This window comes from Lissotriton helveticus, chromosome 5_1 (assembly GCF_964261635.1).
Source record: "Lissotriton helveticus chromosome 5_1, aLisHel1.1, whole genome shotgun sequence".
Taxonomy (NCBI): Eukaryota; Metazoa; Chordata; class Amphibia; order Caudata; family Salamandridae; genus Lissotriton; species Lissotriton helveticus.
In genome coordinates this window covers 480121444-480142249 of record NC_136065.1, presented here as the reverse complement: position 1 = coordinate 480142249, position 20806 = coordinate 480121444, and the positions used below count along the sequence as shown (strand labels likewise).

At 44.7% G+C, this 20806-nt stretch overlaps 1 protein-coding gene across 10 annotated transcripts in view; it reads right to left on the bottom strand.

The window, feature by feature from the left end:
* Positions 1-788: 788 nt before the first annotated feature.
* Positions 789-20806, bottom strand: part of KAZN (kazrin, periplakin interacting protein) — a 970648-nt gene continuing 950630 nt past the window's right edge. For 9 of the 10 annotated variants that reach the window (XM_078642779.1, XM_078642789.1, XM_078642788.1 and 6 more), the window contains one exon: positions 789-3442. In XM_078642779.1, coding sequence (XP_078498905.1) covers positions 3275-3442 — 168 coding nt within the window. In that variant the 3' untranslated portion in view covers positions 789-3274. The remainder of the gene's footprint in view (positions 3443-20806) is intronic. The other variant, XM_078642785.1, reaches the window with a different exon arrangement.

The window sequence follows — 20806 nt, the reverse complement described above, 5'->3', positions numbered from 1 at the left end:
CAGGTCCCCGGCCGTCCGACGTACCGAAGGGGTTAATGAAAGATGGTTTAAATTTCTACTATCAGTGTAAGGTCTCATGGGATTGACCATCACCTGAAATATATCTCTCTCAAATATTGCTCAGTGGGTTGTGGAATGGCTGCAGTACAATTGGTTTTCTGATTCCTTTGGCAAATTGACTAAGTCCCTGGTGCCAGGTGGTCTAGAAATTTACCTCTGTGTTTCTAGAAAAATCTACGGGATGTATTAACTGAAAGATACATAGCCTATATTTTTATTGCCTGACTTTTCCTCCTTAATGCTTTGAACCTTTTTTTACTTCATCCACAAATCCTTGTTCCCAGAAGTTCCTTCTTACTTTAATATTGATGTTTTAAGATCCAGACACCCAGAGTCTTTCGATCTTCAAAGTCTAGTGCAGTTTTTATCTACAGTGTCATGAATTAATAGAGAAGGTATCTGTTCATCTGGGCTTGAACCAAAAAACACAAAAGCTATGTTTTCAATTCAATACCTCAATCCAGTCAAGCAACTTTTAATACACTCTTCTCCATCAGGGAGAAGACGACCACAACAAAGTAAATATGCTGGTATTAAGTTACATGCACTTCTCATTTGCTTAGAAGTGCGCTCTTTTTCCCTTGACATACAAGTTGTATCTACATTTCAATATATGATCACTATCACTCTATGCATGAAGTAGGCATTAGGATAATCCGAGATGTGAACAAGTGAAAGAGTTATGAAAGTGAAAGAAAAAACAAGAGATAGAAATACAAACAACAGCATTATATTTTAAAATAAGCTTTATTTAGATGTTTTATCTTTTTTTATTTGCAGTCATGCTTCCAAGAATCTGTCCCATTCTTGTGGGAAATGTTAAAACTAAGGTTACCAATAATATGCTATTTACTGTAGTTCTCTTAAATAAATCTCCATCTTAGTAGGTTTTAAAATAATTTCCTAATTTACAAAACTGAAATGTAAAGGAAGGAACTACTAAATGTCAACGAGTTAAAAAATAAGACAACATAATTGAAAAAATACTTGCCTGAAGGAAACAATATCAGACCCATATATATTTCCTAGTGTCAGACAGATCCCTTTGCAAAGCAGTTAAGATATTAAGTAACTTTCTGCAATTACCCACAAGTTCCTAGTTTTAGGGTCACCACCTTTTTAGTTTTGCAATTAAAGACAACATATCCCTTTCAAACAGGATGCACTTAATACAGAAATATACATCACCATTGCCAAAGTTTTTCATTCAATGTTCAGATCTTAAGAAATTAGGTCAAGGCAATAAGTACAGCAAATTTAAATTTAAGCACCACAGTTGTTCATACAGATAAGCAAAAGGATCAATGACAGTAAAACAGGTTAAACAGGTTTTATTTTAAATAAAAAGTGGATCTAAAAGCAGCCATATTTATTAACTTTAATTTCTGGAACACATTTATTTAAAAGGAAGATCAAGGGGTAAATGTCAAAAACAAGAAACAAATTAATGCTGCTGCCAGTTTTGCCTACCAAGGGCTTCAATCCATAATAGACTGCTGCACTGTAGGTTAAATGTTAAGGCAGAAATTAAGAGACTGGATCCCACTTGACAGTATATACCATAGGAGCTCTTACGTAACAATAGGTACAGAACAGATTTTGCGCTTGTTGACATGAAATGTTATACATCAGGCTACTATTACAATGTTCTGGAATGTCTAACTGATTAGAGACATGCACATAAAGGCTCACAATCCAATGCATTTATTAAAGGGGATATAAAACTTTTCTTAAAGATATGTTTAACCTTACTAATAACGGTTTAACTTATGCCAGATTTTCCAATCAGGAACTTTTCCCGTGTATCCCATTGTAACTAATTCTGTGAACTATTTTTAAACTCTATTAAATAAAGTTCCACGAAAGGAGGACAAGGGAATGCAGGCTTCTGATCCATTTCAGCAACAACAAAGCAAACAATCTTTTTGATGTAAAGTAAAAGAAAAAATAAATGTAATCATTTGATGTCGTCATTTTTATATACAGACAGCATCCACTATCATCCTTTGATGTAAGCTGTTCCAAAGGTTAAAGACATTTCCTAAAATGGAAGACAACCCATTTTTTTTTTAAATATTAGAATTAAGAATGATGGGGAAAAATGTAGGGAAAACCTGTAGATGTTATACCATTCCCATCAAATCTTAACTATTTAAAAAAACTTACACTGCTTTCATGATTAAGAACTTTACGTGGGATGCCTGTAAAAATGCATGAACAAATGAAGATACAAATTCATTTGATAATGTTTAAAAAGACTACTGAAACATGAATTCTCCTGTTCTGTACCTACTGTCAAACATTCCTAAATTGTTTTTTTTACAATCAGGCGCTTCACAAGCCACATGTTTTTTAAAAATGTGTTAAAATAGTTATGCTTTCGTTAAAAAATAAATAGATTATATGTAGTGTCTGAAATATATTTGTATTTTAGATGTAGCAGCCTTGGCAATTAGTGCTCATACAGTAGATATAAAACAAATGCTTCTGAAAAATGTATTACAGGTAACAGTCATCTCAACATGTCAAATGGCTCTGTCAAAGTGTTGCAGCATTCCTATGTCAAGCAGCAGAAATTAATTCCACTCACCCTTAACATACCCCCAATCCCATGGAAAAATAGAACTTCAATAATTATGTCATAATTTAGATAAAATACATTTTTGCATGTGTGCAAATAAATAAGCAACAAAAATATTTCAAACTGGCAGTCATAAAAGCCCATGAGGTCAGACCAGAATTTGACCAAGATCATTGGCTAGACTGTCATCTTTCTGAACAGAAGATCACAGTTCACGTGCACCCTGTGAACAGGAGAATGTCCCTCAAACCAATCTGAAAATATAATAGGTACAGAACGTAGTTGCAACACATCATGGGCTCTAGAAAAACAATGTACAGACAAGAGACAATCCAAGCACCAAGTGCACAATATGTGTTATTTACAAATACACAGCAGTCCTTCAAGTTTCAAGTTTCATAAAAGAATAAAAAAATAATAAAAGAAAAACTCAGAATGACAATATTACAACACAACTGCATTGCTCCAAGGACAACAATTAACATATTCACACACGTTTTGTTTCTGTATATGTACATGACTTACAGAGATGCCGGCGCAAGGATGGGGATCATTTATTTCTTTAGTTACAGACATTCATACATACATACAGACTCAAACACACACACTGGCAGCTGAGACACAGCTATCAGGTCACCAATCTGCATCTTCCTCTATGTAGTAATCAGGCGTAGTACCATCAAAAAGGCCTGGATCTAATGATTTCCGCTGCTTCCCCCTGGCAAAGACCCTTGAAATTGAGCCAAACCCCATCTTTTCCTTCTTCTTTTTCCTTTTTTGGTCTTCCAGATCCTCTAGAGACTAAAGGGAAGAAAATGGAGAACATTACACTCAGGTTTCATACAAATGTCTCATCCAAAATATGTTCAATAATTTTGAATAGTGTCATGTATTGACTACTGATATATTTTCAAATTTATAAGGACAATTTCATTATTTTTGACTTCTTGAGACTTCATTTGTAGCCTCTGATCATTTTAAGCCTGTTCTGACATCACAGTGTTCAAAGCAGAGAGTTCCAAGCTTCTCCAGCAGGACAGTGTAACTGAAATTTAATTAGCGGAATGTCTCTTTCCATTTTATTCCATGTAAACTTTCCCTGGCAGCTAGGGCTTATTATCTGTTAAAAAAACACCACTTAACTACCAATTTTGTTTAAGACAAGAAAGAAGGACCTCAAACTTTTTCCTGGAACACAGAACACATGGCATCTGTGATACCAAAAATGTTTTCAACGTTTTAGGTTTCTTGTGGTTTTTTAAGCACACCATCTCTAGGTTGGGGGGAGAATTACATGTGTGCTCATTCGACTGCACTACAGTAAAATGGTAAGTTGGGGGGGGAGGAATACTTAGGGAGAAAATATAGCTCCAAGTGTAAAAGAAAAAAATTCAATGATTATTGAAATAACTATGGCAAAAGCACAATGAGAAAGCAAACATTGGGGAATGGGAAAAGAGGATTACCACTATTACAAAAATAGAGAAACATGAAAAAACGCCAATAATTTTATTCATACCAATGTTTTTACCCAATGCATTGACCTAAACCAATTAAAATGATATTACATGTAACCTCTAATTGTATAAACTCCTTGATGATTTGCAGCAAGAACAAATGTTATAGTAGAAGCTACTTCACTGCACAGCAGTTTTCTTTCAAGCAATTAGTGCCAACATCACACTTTTAAAATAAACAGGCATTAAAAAGTGCAATGCTAAAGTTCCAGAGGAAACATTCTATGCATTTGTAATTTTAGTTGCTTAGTTCAACATTGGCATAAGGACGCACCCAATGGCAAACACCTCTATGGAAAGGCCAAAGTACTATGGAAATTAATTACACTTAGGATCAAGTCTGCACCATAAAATCATAATGGCAGTTGTTTTGAATGAGGCGGCGCCTACCATTGAGGGATATACGTTGCGTGGCCTCACAGCAGTACTTCCGTGTGGCGTCATCTAACTGGCCTCTAAGTCCGCTTGCCACTCCAACCGGGACTTAAGATACTGGTTACAGCGTAATTCCTGCGTTTTAGCGTATATGTGCTAGACCAACCCATTCAGGGATTCAGAACGTTTCAGTGTGGTGAGAGGTACTCCTTCTGGTGGCTCCAGCAGTTCGTCCCCTAGCAAGTCACACATTGCACTGTGGGCTCTGTAATAGTGGTAGATTTTTAAGGGAGGAACATCTGACTTGTTGGCAATCAGGTCTTCCCAATCTCGCCCTCTCCCGTCTGTGAAAAAGTTCCAGATTACCTCTATGTCCAAATGCCGCATCGCTCGCACTACTTCCGGCTCAGTGATAGTTGGAAGCCAAGCGCACCACTCAGTGGGGGTAAAGGGGGGAGTAGAGAAAGGAGATTGCTTGGCGATTGATTACGTTTTGCCAGGCAGGAGCTGTTGAATTTATAGAGTCCAAAATCCCCATGCCCGATTCGCCGCACGGAACAGCGCTGTGGTCAAATGAGAGGGCGCTGTTGCAATCCTCTCTATGTGTAGGTGGGGGGGACTGCTGATGAACCAGTGATTTGCATGGGAGCATTGAGCCGCTCGGTAATAAAGGTCTAGGTCCAGGGGGCCCAGTCATCCCATCGAGTATGGGAGGGTGAGAACATCCCATCGGGCTCTGGATTGTTTACCGGCCCAAGCCAATTTAAGCTGTGGGGATTTAAGTTGTTGAAAGAATGGGTTGGGAGGACCATTGGTATGTTTAAAAACAAGAAAAGGAATCGGGTAACACAACCATTTTCATGAGTGATATCCTGCCTAAAAGCGAGAGGGGAAGGCAAATTCACCTGTTGACGTCCTCTTCCAGTCTGACAATTGCTCTACCGTAATTTTGCTTTAGGACGACTTCCGAGTTTGTGTGCACTTGAATCCCCAAGTAGCGCACCGGGTTAGTAGACCAAGTTAAGGGGAAATCCAGGTTCACCGGCAGTATCGCTGGGGTGAGGGGGAATAGAGTAGATTTCGACCAATTGGTCTTAAGGCCCAAAAATTCTCCAAATCTTGCCACTTCCCGTAGCACTGGGGAGAGGTTAACTTCTGGGTCTCGAATATACAGAAGCGTATCATTGGCATAGGAAGAGATTATTAGGTTATACATGGGGAACCAAACCCCCCTGTGACTATGGTACTCCCTGAGGGCACATGCCAATGGCACCGCCACCATTGCATAAAGGAGAGGAGATAGTGGATAGTCTTGCTGGGTCCCTCTGGAAATCTCCAGGGGGGCACCGTTGGGGCGGTGTACAATACCTTCGCAAGGTGGTAAACAGGCTCCCTAGCCCCATGTGCCCGAGCACCAACAGCATGAAATTCCATTCTACAGAATTAAAAGCTTTTTCCGTGTCTAAAAAGATCGCAGCTACTTTAGCGTCATGCTTTATGTGGTGAATGGCGCCAAACACTGTTTGCAAATTATAAGTGAGTGTACGTCCAGGTAGAAATCCTGCCCACTCAGGGCTAACTAAGGAGGGAATAAGGGGGGCTAGGTGATTCGCGAGGATCTTAGCAAAAGATTTTGTGTCCACGTTCAGGAGTGACAAAGTCCGGTAAGAGGTGCAATCGTGCGTCAGCTTGCCCGTCTTAGGGATAGCAACCAGCAAAGCTACTCGCATTGTGGGCAGCAGAGTCCCGCTTTTGCTTACTTCCTCGAACAAAGCGATCAAATGAGGGGTTAATTGCTCTCTGAACTCCTAATAGAAAGCCACCGTAAGCCTGTCTTGGCCCTGTGCGCTATTGGATCGCAATGTTCTAAGTTCATCATGGACTTCCCACGCCTCCAAGGGCCGCATCAGGTATTCTCTGTGGTCACTGAGTAACCAGGACAGTTTGATATAGTCAAGGTAGGACAGCATATTGGACTCTGTGCCATGGGAGGTGGAACGGTATACAGAAGAATAATATTCCTCAAGTCGCTAGTCTTCTCACCGGAGTTGAGACCTATCTCAATTGAGCCAGCACTCTCCCGGCTGCCCCTCATGGTGGCTGCCAACGCAGCACTCTGGCGATCTCCCTCCCCATACACTCTTGCTATTGCGTACATTACCATTCGTTTTACCTCCCGATCAGCTTCTTCATGATATTCCTCTAGCGTGGGTTTAAGTTCCTCCTTTGCCTGAGTGTTACCTCTCTCAAGGGCATCTTGTTCTAGACTGGCCAGCTTCCGTTCCAGATCAGGCAAGGCTCACCCTAATGGATCTCAGCACTCCTGAGTACTTAGAAATCGCAATTCCGCAAATATAAATTTTGAAAGCTTCCCAAATGGTAGCAAATTGCAGGACTGAGTCAATGTTAGTGGCAAAGAAAACCTCAATAGCTTCCGTCAGTTTCTCCTTAAAGGCTTCATCTAGTAATGCATATGGTGGGAGTCTCCAAGTGAATGGAGGTGGACGTTTTGAGGGGCACTCCAGGACAAGCAATATTGGTGAATGGTAAGAACATGAGCGGGGAAGCACGTCGCAGCCCTGATTGGCATGCCTTAATGACGCTGCCAGGAAACAGTAGTCTATCATGGTATGCAAGTCATGAGCGGCAGAGTAATGTGTAAACCCCTGTGTCACCCGAGTGGGAGCGCCAAAGATTGATTAATCCCAGTTCTTTTATTGCGTCTATGATTGTTTTAGCTGCTAGTGACTGGCGCCTGAGCGATCAATATCTGAGTTTAGCACACAGTTAAAGTCCCCACTCCCAAGATTTGTGGCAGCATGGGCAGATGGCGTGCTAGGTCAAGCAGAGTCTGCAAAAACTGTGGGCAATCTTAGTTGGGGCCATAAACATTAATCAACACGCATTCCATGCCTTTCCTCGTACATTTAGAGATTGTATATCTGCCTTCGGTATCTGTGTAAATTTCTTTTAGCGAAAAGCCGGCCTTAGTGTTAACCCATGTCAGTACCCCGTGGGAGTGTGTGGTGAAGCCCGGAATGTGCCACGGATCCTTCTACGAGAAAGCGCTAGATTTTCAATTGGGAGGTGAGTTTCTTATAATAGCGCACTGTCTATATTGTGCCTGGTTAGGTAAGCTATTACCTCCCTTAAGATCTTTCAGCCCTCTGACATTCCAAGTCAGCAATCTTACCCTATCACCCATAATAGACCAACCCTGGTTGCTAGGAGCATTGCTGCGGTATGACACACAACCAGCACTGTATCGTTAATGATACACAAGGCAAATAACATGGACATCCCTTCTGCTGTGACCAAATCAAAGAAATGCGTTACTTACCTGTAACTGCAGTTATCCAGTATTAGTGTCTTTCATAGATTCACATGCCTGAATCATTCCCCGTCGTCGAGACGGGAGCCTCCGGTATATAAAAAAGTAATGTCCTAGAGACATACATAGAGAGAATAGGCCTAAAGGTCTCACCTTAGTAGCCTATCCACGTCCTTTTGTAGGAAGGACCAAACAGAGCAGGCCCCAAGGGTCCCACCTTGGTGGCCTATCTGGGTCCTTTTGTAAAAAAGGACCAAATAAAGTGAAACAGCCAATCAGCTACTACCTCCTTCTAGAACCTTCCTGTCAGGAGCCCAAGTCTCTCAGATTTTCGTACGCACCAAGCTAGTTAGGCGTAAACTCCTTAGAGAGAAAGGTGAGCCCTGCCAGGGGAGGCGGGAGGGTGCATGTGAATCTATGAAAGACACTAATACTGGATAACTGCAGTTACAGGTAAGTAACGCATTTCTTATCCAGTATTTGGGTGTCTTTCATAGATTCACATGCCTGAATCAGAGTAGCGAGCAATACATAAAGCACATTCTGTGTGAACATCAGGTACAAGCATGTAGATAAAGCATATCACATGACCATAAATCACAAAATGCAATGCAATATACATACAATAAGAGAATGTGCATACCCGTAAAGGATGGAGGGATGTAGTAGGGCTCACCTTACTGAAATAGATGGCGAAGCACTGCTCGGCCCACTGCTGCATCCTTCATCAGCTCAGTATCCAGGCAGTAGTGCCTGGTGAAGGTGTGCGGGGACTTCCACGTCGCCGCTCTGCAAATGTCCAATATCGGCACTCCAGCGAACAACGCTGCCGATGTGGACATGGCTCTAGTCGAATGAGCTTTAACACGTGAGTCTAAAGGTCGCCCAGCCTTGTCGTGACAAAAGGTGATCGCAGAAGAGATCCATCTTGAGATGCTCTGCTTCGTCAGGGGCATGCCCAGTCTTGGTCTACTAAAGGCAATAAAGAGCTGTGTTGACTTTCGAAAGTGTCGTGTCTTATCAATGTAGAATTTAAGGCACCTCTTCAGATCTAGAGAATGTAGAGTTCTTTCGGCTGCCGTGGTAGGATTCGGAAAGAACGATCTAAGCACCACTGGTTCGTTAAGATGGAAGTCCGAGGGGACTTTTGGAATGAAACGAGGGTTAGTCCTCAGAATTACTCTGTCCTCTCGAAATTGAAGGAAAGGATCCTGAACAGATAGAGCCTGCAATTCACTGACCCTTCTAGCAGAGGTTAGTGCCAGGAGGAGGGCCGTTTTCCAAGATAGGAACTTGATGTCTGCCTTATGGATGGGTTCGAAGGGATGCTTCATTAGTTGATGAAGAACCACATTCAGGTGCCACGATGGAGGAACAGGTCGCGGTCGTGGAAAGGACCTATATAAACCTTTCAGGAATTGTTTGATGAGTCTGTCCGCCCACAAAGAAGGGCCCGTAGCCGTTCTCGTGAACCTTGAAATTGCTGCAAGATGCACTTTGATGGATGTATGCGCAAGGCCTGATTGCGCAAGATGTAACAAGTATGGCAGCAGCTGTTGTGGAGTGGCATGGAAGGGATGCAAGCCATGATCCACACACCAGGAACAGAATCGCTTCCATTTTAGTGAGTATGTTTTGTTAGTGCTGACAGCTCTAGCTTTTGCAAGGACATCTCTGCAATCCTGCGGGATGCTCAGGTGGCTGAACTCGCGGTATTCAGGAGCCAGGCTGACAATTTCAGAGAGCTCAGGTTCGGGTGGAGAACCTGCCCTTGAGACATCGTGATCAGGGCCGGAAACTGCTTCAGGCGAAGAGGAGGCCGGGCAGATAGGCGATGAAGTTCCGTGAACCAGTGCTGCCTCGGCCAGGCTGGAGCAATGAGGATCAGAGTGCAGGGTTCCGATTTCATCTTTCTGAGGACCCTGGGTATTAGTGGGAATGGCGGAAAGGCGTACGCAAAGACGTTGCGCCATGCGATGGAAAATGCATTCCCGAGGGTTCCTGAGTGGTGATGCCTGCTTGCGAAGCTTGGGCATTTGGCGTTCTCTCTGGTGGCAAAGAGGTCTATGGCGGGAGTGCCCCACTCCTTGAAGATATGGTTCAGCACCTCCATGTCCAATTCCCATTCGTGGGAAGGAGACGTCTCTCTGCTCAGTGCGTCCGCCAAAACGTTGTCCTTGCCCGGGACATACTCCGCTTTTAATTCTATGCTGTGTTGTAGAAGCCAATTCCAAATTCTTTGCGATTCTCTTGATAATGAGATCGAGCGTGTCCCCCCCTGTTTGTTCAGGTAATGCATCGTCGTGGTGTTGTCCGTCCTGACGAGCACCGGGGATTGACGAATGCGTGGGAGAAACGATTGGAGAGCTAGGAAAACTGCTCGTAATTCCAACAGATTGATATGCAGTTTTGTTTCTTGTGTCGTCCATTTCCCATTGATTTGTAGTTCCTGGAGGACTGCCCCCCAGCCTTCCAGTGACGCATCCGTAGTTATTACATGCGGCTCCGCTGGGAGTAGGAATGGCAAACCCTTCGACAGATGGCGGAGTGACATCCACCATTGCAAATGGTTGATAATGGGTCGAGTGACTCGTATGCGGTCCTCGAAAGAACCTGTGGCTTGCGTCCATTGTCTTGTTAGTGCTTCCTGAAGAGGACGCATTTTCAGACGGCAGTGCGGAATGAGCAGTATGCATGAAGACATCATCCCAAGGAGGGACTTGAACGTGCGGACTGGGAGAGTCTTCCTCGAAGCCACTGCCTTGGCTAAGGAGATGAGTTTGTTCTTTCTCTCCCGAGAGGGGAAAGCTCTGACCCGCTCCGTATCCAGAGTTGCTCCAAGGAACGTGATGACTCTGTTGGGTTCCAGAACCGACTTTGCGGCGTTGAGGGTCAGTCCCAGGCGGTGGAAAATATCCAGACAGGCGCTGGAGGATGAGGCTGCGCCGGCCTCCGTCGGTGCCTTCACCAACCAGTCGTCTAGGTATGGAAAAACCTGGTGGCCTTGCTGACGAAGGAACGCTGCCACTGGAGACAGGCATTTCGTAAATATCCTCGGGGCCGATTTGAGACCGAATGGAAGGACACGAAATTGGTAGTGGTGTCCTGCCACCGCAAACCTGAGGAACTTTCTGTGTCCTTTGAGAATAGGTATATGGTAGTAGGCGTCCTGAAGGTCTAAAGACGTCATGTAGTCCCCTTCCTCCAGAAGACCCAGGATTTCTTGCAAAGTCACCATACGGAACGATTGTTTCTTTAGGAACACGTTGAGTGCCCTGAGATCCAGGATCGGTCTCCACTTCTTTCCTTTTTGGTGGATTAGGAAGAAGTGGGAGTAGAAACCTTGATTCATGTGGGCCCGTGGAACTTTCTCTATCGCTCCCTTCTGCAACATAGAAGTTATTTCCTGAAGAAGTAATCGCAGGTGCCTGTGCGAACGGTGGCACGGAGGTGTTGTTGGGGGAGTAGAGGTGAATTCTAGGGAATGTCCAAAACGAATGAGTTGGAGAACCCAACGATCCGTCGTTATGGATTGCCAATTTCGTAGGAAGTATGTTAGTTTCCCTCCAAGTCTTAAAGAATGTAGTGGTGGAGGGGCTAGCCAGGGAGACAAGTCATTGTCTGTTGCCAGCAGGCCGTTTTTGTCCCTTTCCTTTGTAATTGGATCTGCCATAGGAAGACTGCCTTCCCTGTTGGGGTTGTCGCTGTTGAAATTGCGGCTTGGACTGTGAATACGAGTACGAAGACCGATTCTGAAAGGAACCTTTGTATGAAGACTGTCCTCTTCCCCTTTGGCCACGAAAGGACTGGGACCGAAATTGTAGAGTACCCAAAGCCTTGGCGGTATCTGTGTCCTTTTTAATGGTGGTAAGGGCCGTATCAATTTGTTCACCAAACAGATGCTGGCCATCGTAAGGCATGTCCAAGATCCTGGTTTGCACCTCCTGGCGGAAAGTGGTGGCCTTGAGCCAGCCCTGTCGCCTCAGGACTGCAGCTCCCGCCAGTTGCCGAAAGCCAGTCATGGCGGCATCAATGGCACAGTCGATAATTTCTGAGGCAGAGGTTTGTCCCTCCAAAAGAAGTGAATGTGCCTCTTCTCTGACATCTTCCGGCAGATTTGACAGATAGGGCGCAATGTCCGCCCATAGTTGGCGATTATAACGGCCAAGTAGAGCAATAGAATTAGCCACTTTAACAGTCATAGCTGATGTGGTCGTAAACCGTTTGCCCACGGCATCCAGTTTTTTACCCTCTTTATCCGGTGGTGTCGATAAAGGCGAGGCCGGATTCCTTGAGTTCTTCTGCGCCGCCTGAGTCACTACGGAATCTGGTTTGGGGTGACCAGTCAGGCATACCGGCGCCGTTGATGTGGCTTTATATTTCTTATCAAGCCTGGGCACCACCACCTGTACAGAAGCGGGTGATTGCATGATTTGCTTGCCCTGCTTCCAGATGTATTCAACAATTGGTATCGACCTTGAAATTTTCTTTGTGGGTTCCTTAAAGTCATAAAGGAAACATTCTGTCTCCTGAGATTCCATGGACATGTGGAATCTCTTGGCAGCCCGCTCCATGATGTTGTGAAAGCCACCGATGTCTGCAGGTGGAGACTCCGAAGTCTGTGGAGCTGGAGAGGCTGGAGAGTGTGCCACATAGTCTTGATCAGCGTCAGGGTCCGATTGGTCGTCATCCACTTCCCCTTCCTCTTGTTCTCGTTCTTCTTCCTCAGATGAGGAAACAGTTTGAATGGGCACCTGTGTCTGTGGAATGACCAGAGGAGTGGGTCTATGGCGAGAAGAAGGTGTTGGCGCCTGTGCTGGTGTTGGCGCGGAATGCTTCTCCGGGAACCTTTCCTTATAATCCTTAATAAGGTATTGCAGGTCCGAGACTATAGAAGCCGGAAGGCACACCATAGGAGTAACCTGAGACTGAGGCGGAGGGTGGACCTGTTGTTCAGGAAGGTCTTCCTCCTCTTCCGGCTCCTCATCTGTGGTTTGACATTTCAGCACTAGATCCGACGGGCTAGTAGCTTGCGTAAAGGAGTCCTCGTCCGACTCCTGACCTTGTAGTATACAGGCAGGTGGTAGTTGTTGTATCCTGCCTGGTGACGTCTGACTCGGCGTAATTGGCTTTTTAGTGATTTTTACCATGACGTGGCTCACTTGCGGTGGAAAGGCATCCATAGCATGGGATAGGAGTGCAGACTCCTTCCATGGTCCTGTAGATGGCAATGCTGGAGTCGACGGTGCCTTGGCAGGCATTTTCGTCGACGAGAAGTTCGTCGTCGTCGTCGACGGTGGTTGTGACGACGATGTCTTCATCGACAGCAGCTTCGTCGACGGTAAGGTCCCCATCGTCGACGGTGCACTCGCCGTCGACGGTTTTCCCATCGTCGACGGGATGATCTTCGTCGACGAGGTTAGTTTCGTCGACGGTGCCGACTTCGTCGACGGGGTCGTCGTCGTCGATGACTTCGACGATGGTCTCGTCATCGACGATGTTGTCGTCGTCGTCGACGGAGTGACCGGAATGGTCGACGACGTAGGTCTGCTCGACGACGACGAAGGCGTCATCCTCGTGGTCGAGGAGTAGGCCGACGACGCCGTCGTCGTCGACACTGTCGTCGTCGACGTCGAGACAGTTTTCTGTGCCGAAAGCACCGTAGATGTCGTCGTCGTCGCCAGGACCAGTGGCACCTTCCTGGAGACAGGCGGGTCCTTGACAGACACAGATGGCTTGCCCTCTGAGGACTTTTTAGAAGTCTTCATAGGAGGGGTGTCTGTGGGGCTAGGGGAAGAAACCCTTGGCCTCTTCAAAGAAAATTGGGACGCTCCGGACCCACTCTCACCTTCTGATGCCAAGTCAGCAGTCTTGGTCTTGAGCCTGTTGAGCCACAACAGAAGTCGACCTTCCCGGTCCTTGAGGGTCTTGTTAGAGAAGGTCCGGCAGATTTTGCATTCCTTGGCCTGGTGGTGAGGGTAAAGACAATATAAACATCTATCATGTTTATCGTCGATGTGAAGCCTCTTCTTGCTGCAGGAAGAACAGGCCCTGAACAGACCTTTCTTCTGACCTTCAGACATGCTCTGAAAAGATTAATAATTCGTTTTTATGAAGAAAATAAGTTTCCTGAGGAGAGCTCAGGTGGAGACTCCCTAGCACAACGTGCGGTAGAAAATCTGAGAGACTTGGGCTCCTGACAGGAAGGTTCTAGAAGGAGGTAGTAGCTGATTGGCTGTTTCACTTTATTTGGTCCTTTTTTACAAAAGGACCCAGATAGGCCACCAAGGTGGGACCCTTGGGGCCTGCTCTGTTTGGTCCTTCCTACAAAAGGACGTGGATAGGCTACTAAGGTGAGACCTTTAGGCCTATTCTCTCTATGTATGTCTCTAGGACATTACTTTTTTATATACCGGAGGCTCCCGTCTCGACGACGGGGAATGATTCAGGCATGTGAATCTATGAAAGACACCCAAATACTGGATAAACATACATATAAAAACCAATTCCAACATCAACAACCCCGCCCTCCACCTAGCAACCCCAAACTTTGCACAGTCAGTACCCCCACCCCAACCCCTGAAGTAATTACGGCAACAGGCCATGCAGTGTGTAACACACAGTGGCGGATGTTACCTGAGCACTACTAGTGGCTACTACCTCTAAGCCATGCCATCTGGACCTATATGGCACATCCGCAACCAACCAATCTATCGCCAATACAAAATACTCCATAAGGGAGAGAGCAGCTCCATTATCCTAACAATCAGCACTTTTCCTAAAAGTGTGAGGTCTAGGGGGACAGTGATAATAATAGGGAGCATAGTGGTTCGCTATCAGTCTAGGGAGCTGTCAGCAGCCATACTTGCAAGAGTTCGAGTTCCTTTCAGCTGTCACATCGAGTTTCCTGCAATTCAAGTGGGTCTAATTCACCTGAGGGCTCTGTAGTGAGTCTTATGTTGCTGAATGCTTTGACAACAGGCTCCCAGATTTCGAAAGCTGAAGGACCCAGCTGACCACCATCGGACCACTGTTATTCTTCTTGGGCACCATCCGCTGCGCCTCCAGCCACCTCGTCTAGTCGCTCCGCTTCTACGTCCTGTTCCGCCGTCTTTGCAAAGTCTTTCAGAGCTTTTTGTAGTGCTTTAGGGTCTGAGCAGGTGCGGGCCTTACTGCTTAGGGTGAATCTGAGTCTAGCTGGGTAGAGCATTGCGTACTCTACGTTTTGGTAACAAAGCGACGTTTGAGTGAATTAAATTGTCGTCTTGCTTCCTGGACCTTCATGGTAAAGTCTGGGTAGAGAGAGATAGTAGAGCCCTAGTATCGCAACTCGCCCAACTCCCTAGCCTGCCTCAGGGCAGCGTCTCGGTCTCTGTAATTTAGTAATTTTGCTATCATCGGGCGCGGCGGAGCCCCTCATTTTAGGGTGTATGGGTGGGCTGGTAGAGGTAAAGGGAAGTAAAGGCAAATTTAGGCTAAAAGGGAGGGTAGAGGTAAAGGAATGTTAAGAGTGTAAAAGGGGAGGTTTGGGAGGGTTTCCCCAAAAAATAATTTAAAAAAATCAAATATACATACATACATATATATACTTGCCAGCGCAGAAATGCGACGACAAACCTTCCCCAAAAGAAGAAGCAGGAGCCCAGAGGAGACCGTTTGGAGAGCCTTTATTCACCACGTGACAACTCAAGCGGCGGCGAATGCATTTCGGATTGCTCCTTCCTCAGCGCCCAACGCCTGTAGTGGAAATCCAGGTGTACTGATTTCTGCTGCCTTTGAATGGATGGCCTTAGTTCACGCCTTCCCCTTCCTGATGGCGATCACCTGCTGCAGTTCGTTTGTAAAATACTGAACTCCAGTTCCCAGAATGCTTCAAATGTTCAAAAGCACAGGTAGGTGAAAAATAGGGGGAGAGCTGGTATGGAAATTCAAAGCTGCGGAGCACACAGTCAAGCAGAGCACGGTGAAAAACCTCTGCCGTCCCCATGGTTACCAAGCCTCTCCTCTGATCTCCTCATTACTGCCACGGGGAACCCATTCCTTGGGGCCTGAGCATTTTTGGGGGGAGGGGAATAGTACCCCCTTTCAGAGTCATCTACTGGCCCAGAGGATGCCATCCCTGGGGCCTGATGATGACAGCAGTTCCCCAGGTACCGAATCCCCAGGACACTGCTGTTCAGTGCCTGCATGATCGCAGGCAGGGAGAACAATTGCCTGCTCATGCACAAGCAGACAAGAAACACAGGTTTGCTCCCACTCAGCGGGTGCGGAAATAAAAGCAGCTCCTGACAGATGGGAAAAAACACAAATCCAGCACGCTGTCGCTGCATCCGGAATGAGTGTAGGCAGTGGAGCAGATGAGGCCATGGGGACCCTGGGGCACCAGCCATGCCGGCAATTTCTGTGGGTGTCCCGGGTGGTACCGGGGCACCCATTGCATGTCTGAATTTGTTGCGGCTCCAGGGATATGGCAAGCAGGGCCATAAACTGGCTGAGGGGGCGCTGCATGCCTGTTTGACTTTAAAATATGATGCGGCCCGAGGGTTGGGGCCCATGGTACCATATAATGGCTTGGGAGGGTAGTCGCACGCCACATCCCCTTAAAAGTATGCAGCCCTGGGGGTGTGCCCCCTGGGCCTGGGAATAGCTCGGCAGTAATGTTGCATGCCCCCACACCTCAAAATAATTAAAATAAATATCCTCTGCAGCCCTGGGCCACCCTGTGGGTTTAGCTCGCCCCTTTTTATTTATTGTTTAATGGGACTGCAGGCCCTCCGTGGATACATTTAAAAAAAATTATTTAGTTCAGTCCACCATGGTTAGGGGTATGTGTATCCTATGCATGGAAGGGGGTTGGACACCCAAGGATGGTTGGTCTCAGCGCAGGACCTGCCCATAGGCCTTGGGCCATATGCGGCGCAAGGTAGGCCTAGGTAAATATAGTAATAAAACATTTCTTTATGTTGAAGAAAACCCTAGAAATTCACTGAAAAAAAGCTAAGGTCAAAGTGATGTTATAGTGTAGTGAAAATGTCATTTAAAATGTTAGATTTTAAACTTAAAAACACTGAAATGTATCAGTTATAGTTAACTGAAGGAACTATAACTTGCGCCCTGGCCATGCACTGCCTGTTGCCTCACATATTATATCACTCATGACATGTTCTATGACGTCATCCATAACATCAGTGTGACATCTGAAATCACATCATTCATGACAATACTGTGCATGGTCTCTGAAACCTGGGAAATTGTTAGCTCGTAGATGTACTGCAGAATTTGGTATCCATCTTTAAGAGAACAAAATTTGTTGGTAGTACATGAATTTTTGAGAATATAAAATTTTTTTGTCACTTGTTTTGAATACAATATACAACTGACCTAGATCAAGTACAGCAGAGTGCTGGGATATTCTTTGTTTAAAAAGTTGTATTACACAAGGAATGTCTTTGACATACCTTGTGTAATTGTGCACCTAGGTAGTAGGGTGCGTACATATCCCGAGAGGCACCAATCCTAATTGAAAGTTTTCGAAGTGCTAATATTTCTGAAAAATATAAACCCCCAAATTTATGTCCTCATCTGATTGTAAATGTATATGAGGTGCGCCTTCGTTGCATTACTACCGATGAAATTGTACTAGAAAATGGTTATGACTCAGTCAACATTGGGCTCATTGAGTAGTAGTGCAAGGTAATATTTGTTTATAGCATCTTGTTGTTTACCAAAAGCCCCTTTATTTATTTATATCATGTGGTTTATGGTGCCCTCGGTCAGTCTGCATCTGGGCCCCTTGTGGTTCACCATATCATGCTGCATAGCGATACAGTCTCAGATCGTTTTGCAGGACTGTTTGTTTCATTGGAGACCAACATTCAACTGTGTGATTAACATAGATTTTGGGGATAACTTAGAGTCCTTGGACTGCAATGTAATATCTGGACAATCAAGTTGAGTGGGATTTGTTTATGCCAGAGAAGCATTACAAGCTTTACTCAAGTTTTTAAAAGCCACACAGTGGTTGTGTGCATTGGAGGGATTGTATCACAATTGGGATGAGATTATTCTGGCACAGTCCAACAGTTAGAAAGAACTATTTACTATAGAACTGTACCTGTTGTTAGTTTTGTTATGGAAAAAGAAGAGGGTTCTTTCACTTTTTGGTTCTCTTGATGGTGTGATGAACTCTTGAGGCACACTCGGATACGTTAGTTTCTTCTTCTCCTGGGCTATGTTAAGGCTGGCCTGAGTCTTGAGGATTTCTGCATGTGATTCAACTTTGTAAGGGATTATTGTTTTGGCAGACATACCTAACCTCAGGTGTCCATTTTTTGTCTTTCTTCCTTCAAAGGGTGACTTGGGGTTGGACACAATTTGCCCGGAGTCTGCCTAGCCTCCTTTACATCAAGTGCTTGCCCAAGAATCAATTCATGATTACTACTCCTGGATGATTCATGCTTCAGAGAAACCTACCATACAATCAGTCTTGGCTTCCAACTCTGCCTTAATGATGTGTCTGTATTAATACTCCAGTTCTCGAACTGAGTTTTCAAGGTTAGTCTGTGAGAACACATTGATAGCTATATGAGACTTGTTCAAGATTAAGATCCTCAGGGTGGCTTTTGTTCTCTTGGGATTCAAAATATTTTCTCTCATCAGAATTTATGTTATGGAGGCAACTGAGAATTTGCCCTATTTCTTCTTCTAGTGGCCTCTTGGTGCTGATTTTTGGCAGATGGGCATTATCTCTTGCAACCTTCAAGGATGTTCTTTTTCTCCTTCTAAGTGCGTATTAGTTCCTTTTTTATATCCCTCCTATATGCTTTGGGAGAGATTACTCTGTTTAGAGAAAGCATCCTATCTTCAGGATATTTACTAGCAAGCTGAAGTAGAGTTGGATTCCGTGAGCTGCTTAATTAGCTCTTCCATGCTTATGGTTGGGAGCTCCTCCTTTCTTTTAGTTTCCACACGTATGCAGAATTTGGAGCTTCTTTTTGCTCGTTTCTAGGGTGTTTAGAGTTTATTTAACTAGTTGGTCTGGGTTCAGTCATCTGTTTGGACAGTTAATACAGGTTGGCTCTTCCTAACAGCATACACAATCAAACTGTCAGCCTTATGAACATGTCGGTGGCGCCTTCACTTTGGTTTTGATGTGGTCTGTGTCTACGGAATTGTTTATTTGCACTAGAGGCTTTGGTAGGGCATTTCTTAACATGATGTGCCTGCCTCCTAATGTGAGTAATGTAGTAATAAAGAATGTTTCGGCTATTACTTGGTGGTTTGGTACATAATATGATCAGGCTGGTTGATTGCAATAAAGGAATATTGTTTGGGTGGATTCTCTTGATGATGAAGGAGAAGAGGATGTAATGTTTAGATTACTTACATGTAATCTCATTACGTCAATTGTTCCCTGCTTGTTCCAGCACTTACATCCCACCCATCGTGAGGTATCGTTGGTAGTCTTCAGTTTTTGCTTGTTAATAACAGGAAGTGCTCTATGTGTCAATCCCTTTTCCAGGGCCACATAAAAAACACTAAGGCAGGGTGCTAAAACTACCTTTTCAAGGGTGCATTGTTAAAAAGAGTACCTCTTCTCATCACATATGGAACTGGGAAAAGTTAAGAGATGAGGAAGAAACTTGTTACAGTCTCATTCCTCCTCCTTGACATAGCTATTAAATATTATGAAAATACCATCAGTCTCTCTTTCAATTCAATGCCATAAACAGAACGTGACTAGAACAACTAATGAACAAGCTGTTCTCCACTGAACTGCAAAAAGACGATTGTTTGCACGCTTTCTCATCCTCTTGCATGTAAACATTCTACACCGGTCCTCTCAGTAGCCCATGTAGTACTAGCACAGAAACAGCACTGCTGGTTGATCAACAACATATACTGGCCTGCTATTACTGCACTTGGGATTGCATATGTTGTCTCAAGTCCGGCTAGTTTCTGCCTCCTTTTGTCAATTAACCAGTGGCAAACGTCGATGCCTTCTGGCAGATTTTGAAACAAGTCAACTGCACCTCTGTAGAGTGCAGCAAGTATTTCAGCTGACGTCAAACAATTTCAATGCTGGACTGAAGACAGCTTTTACTGCCCCTCAATCCATTCCTTCACAAAGGGTAGCCCCACTGTGTTGAGACAACAACAGCTTCACTGCATTCTGAAGCATTTTGAACCAGATGTACGACCATTCCGTTTTGTGTGTCGTAAACTGCAATTTTTTGCGACTCAAAACAGAATTTACTAATGTGTCATATTTAGCGATTCCCAATGAGGTCGCAAATGACCTGCGTCATCAATATTCATGAGGTAGGTCGCAATTTGCAAACCATTGGGAATGGGCAAAACACAGGGAGGATGGGAAAAGCAGATCACCATGTCTGTGTTTGCTTTTTAAATAAAAGTACTTTTACCCCCCAAATGCAGCCCATTTTCCTTGATGGAAAATGGGATGTGTTTAGAAGGAAAAATGTTCTTTTCATTTTGTAAAGGCAAGCAGTGGTTCTCTGGACCATTGTCTGCTCTTAAAAAATATTTTCGCATGCATTCACAAAGGGGAAGGGGTCCCTTGGGGACCCGCCCCCGTTTGCGACTAGCTTACCATCTACTTGAAGTAGGTGGTAACTGCGATTGTTTTGCGACCGCAAACAATCGTACATACCAGTACGACTCGCTATTAAGAAGATACGCTCTGGGGCAAGTACCTTCCTAATAGCAACTCGCAAACCCTATTTTGCGAGTCGGTAATAGGTTATCGGCTCGCAAAATAGGGTTTGTACCCTTTATAGCGGTCTAAAATAGGATGATTTTCCATGTGTGTGCACTAAAAAGAGTCATACATATGGCCCTTTGTTTCTTATTCTGCTGATGCTGCACTGCTTCCAGGGCCACAGGTGTGGTGAGTTTCTTTTTTTGGCGTTCTTGATGCTT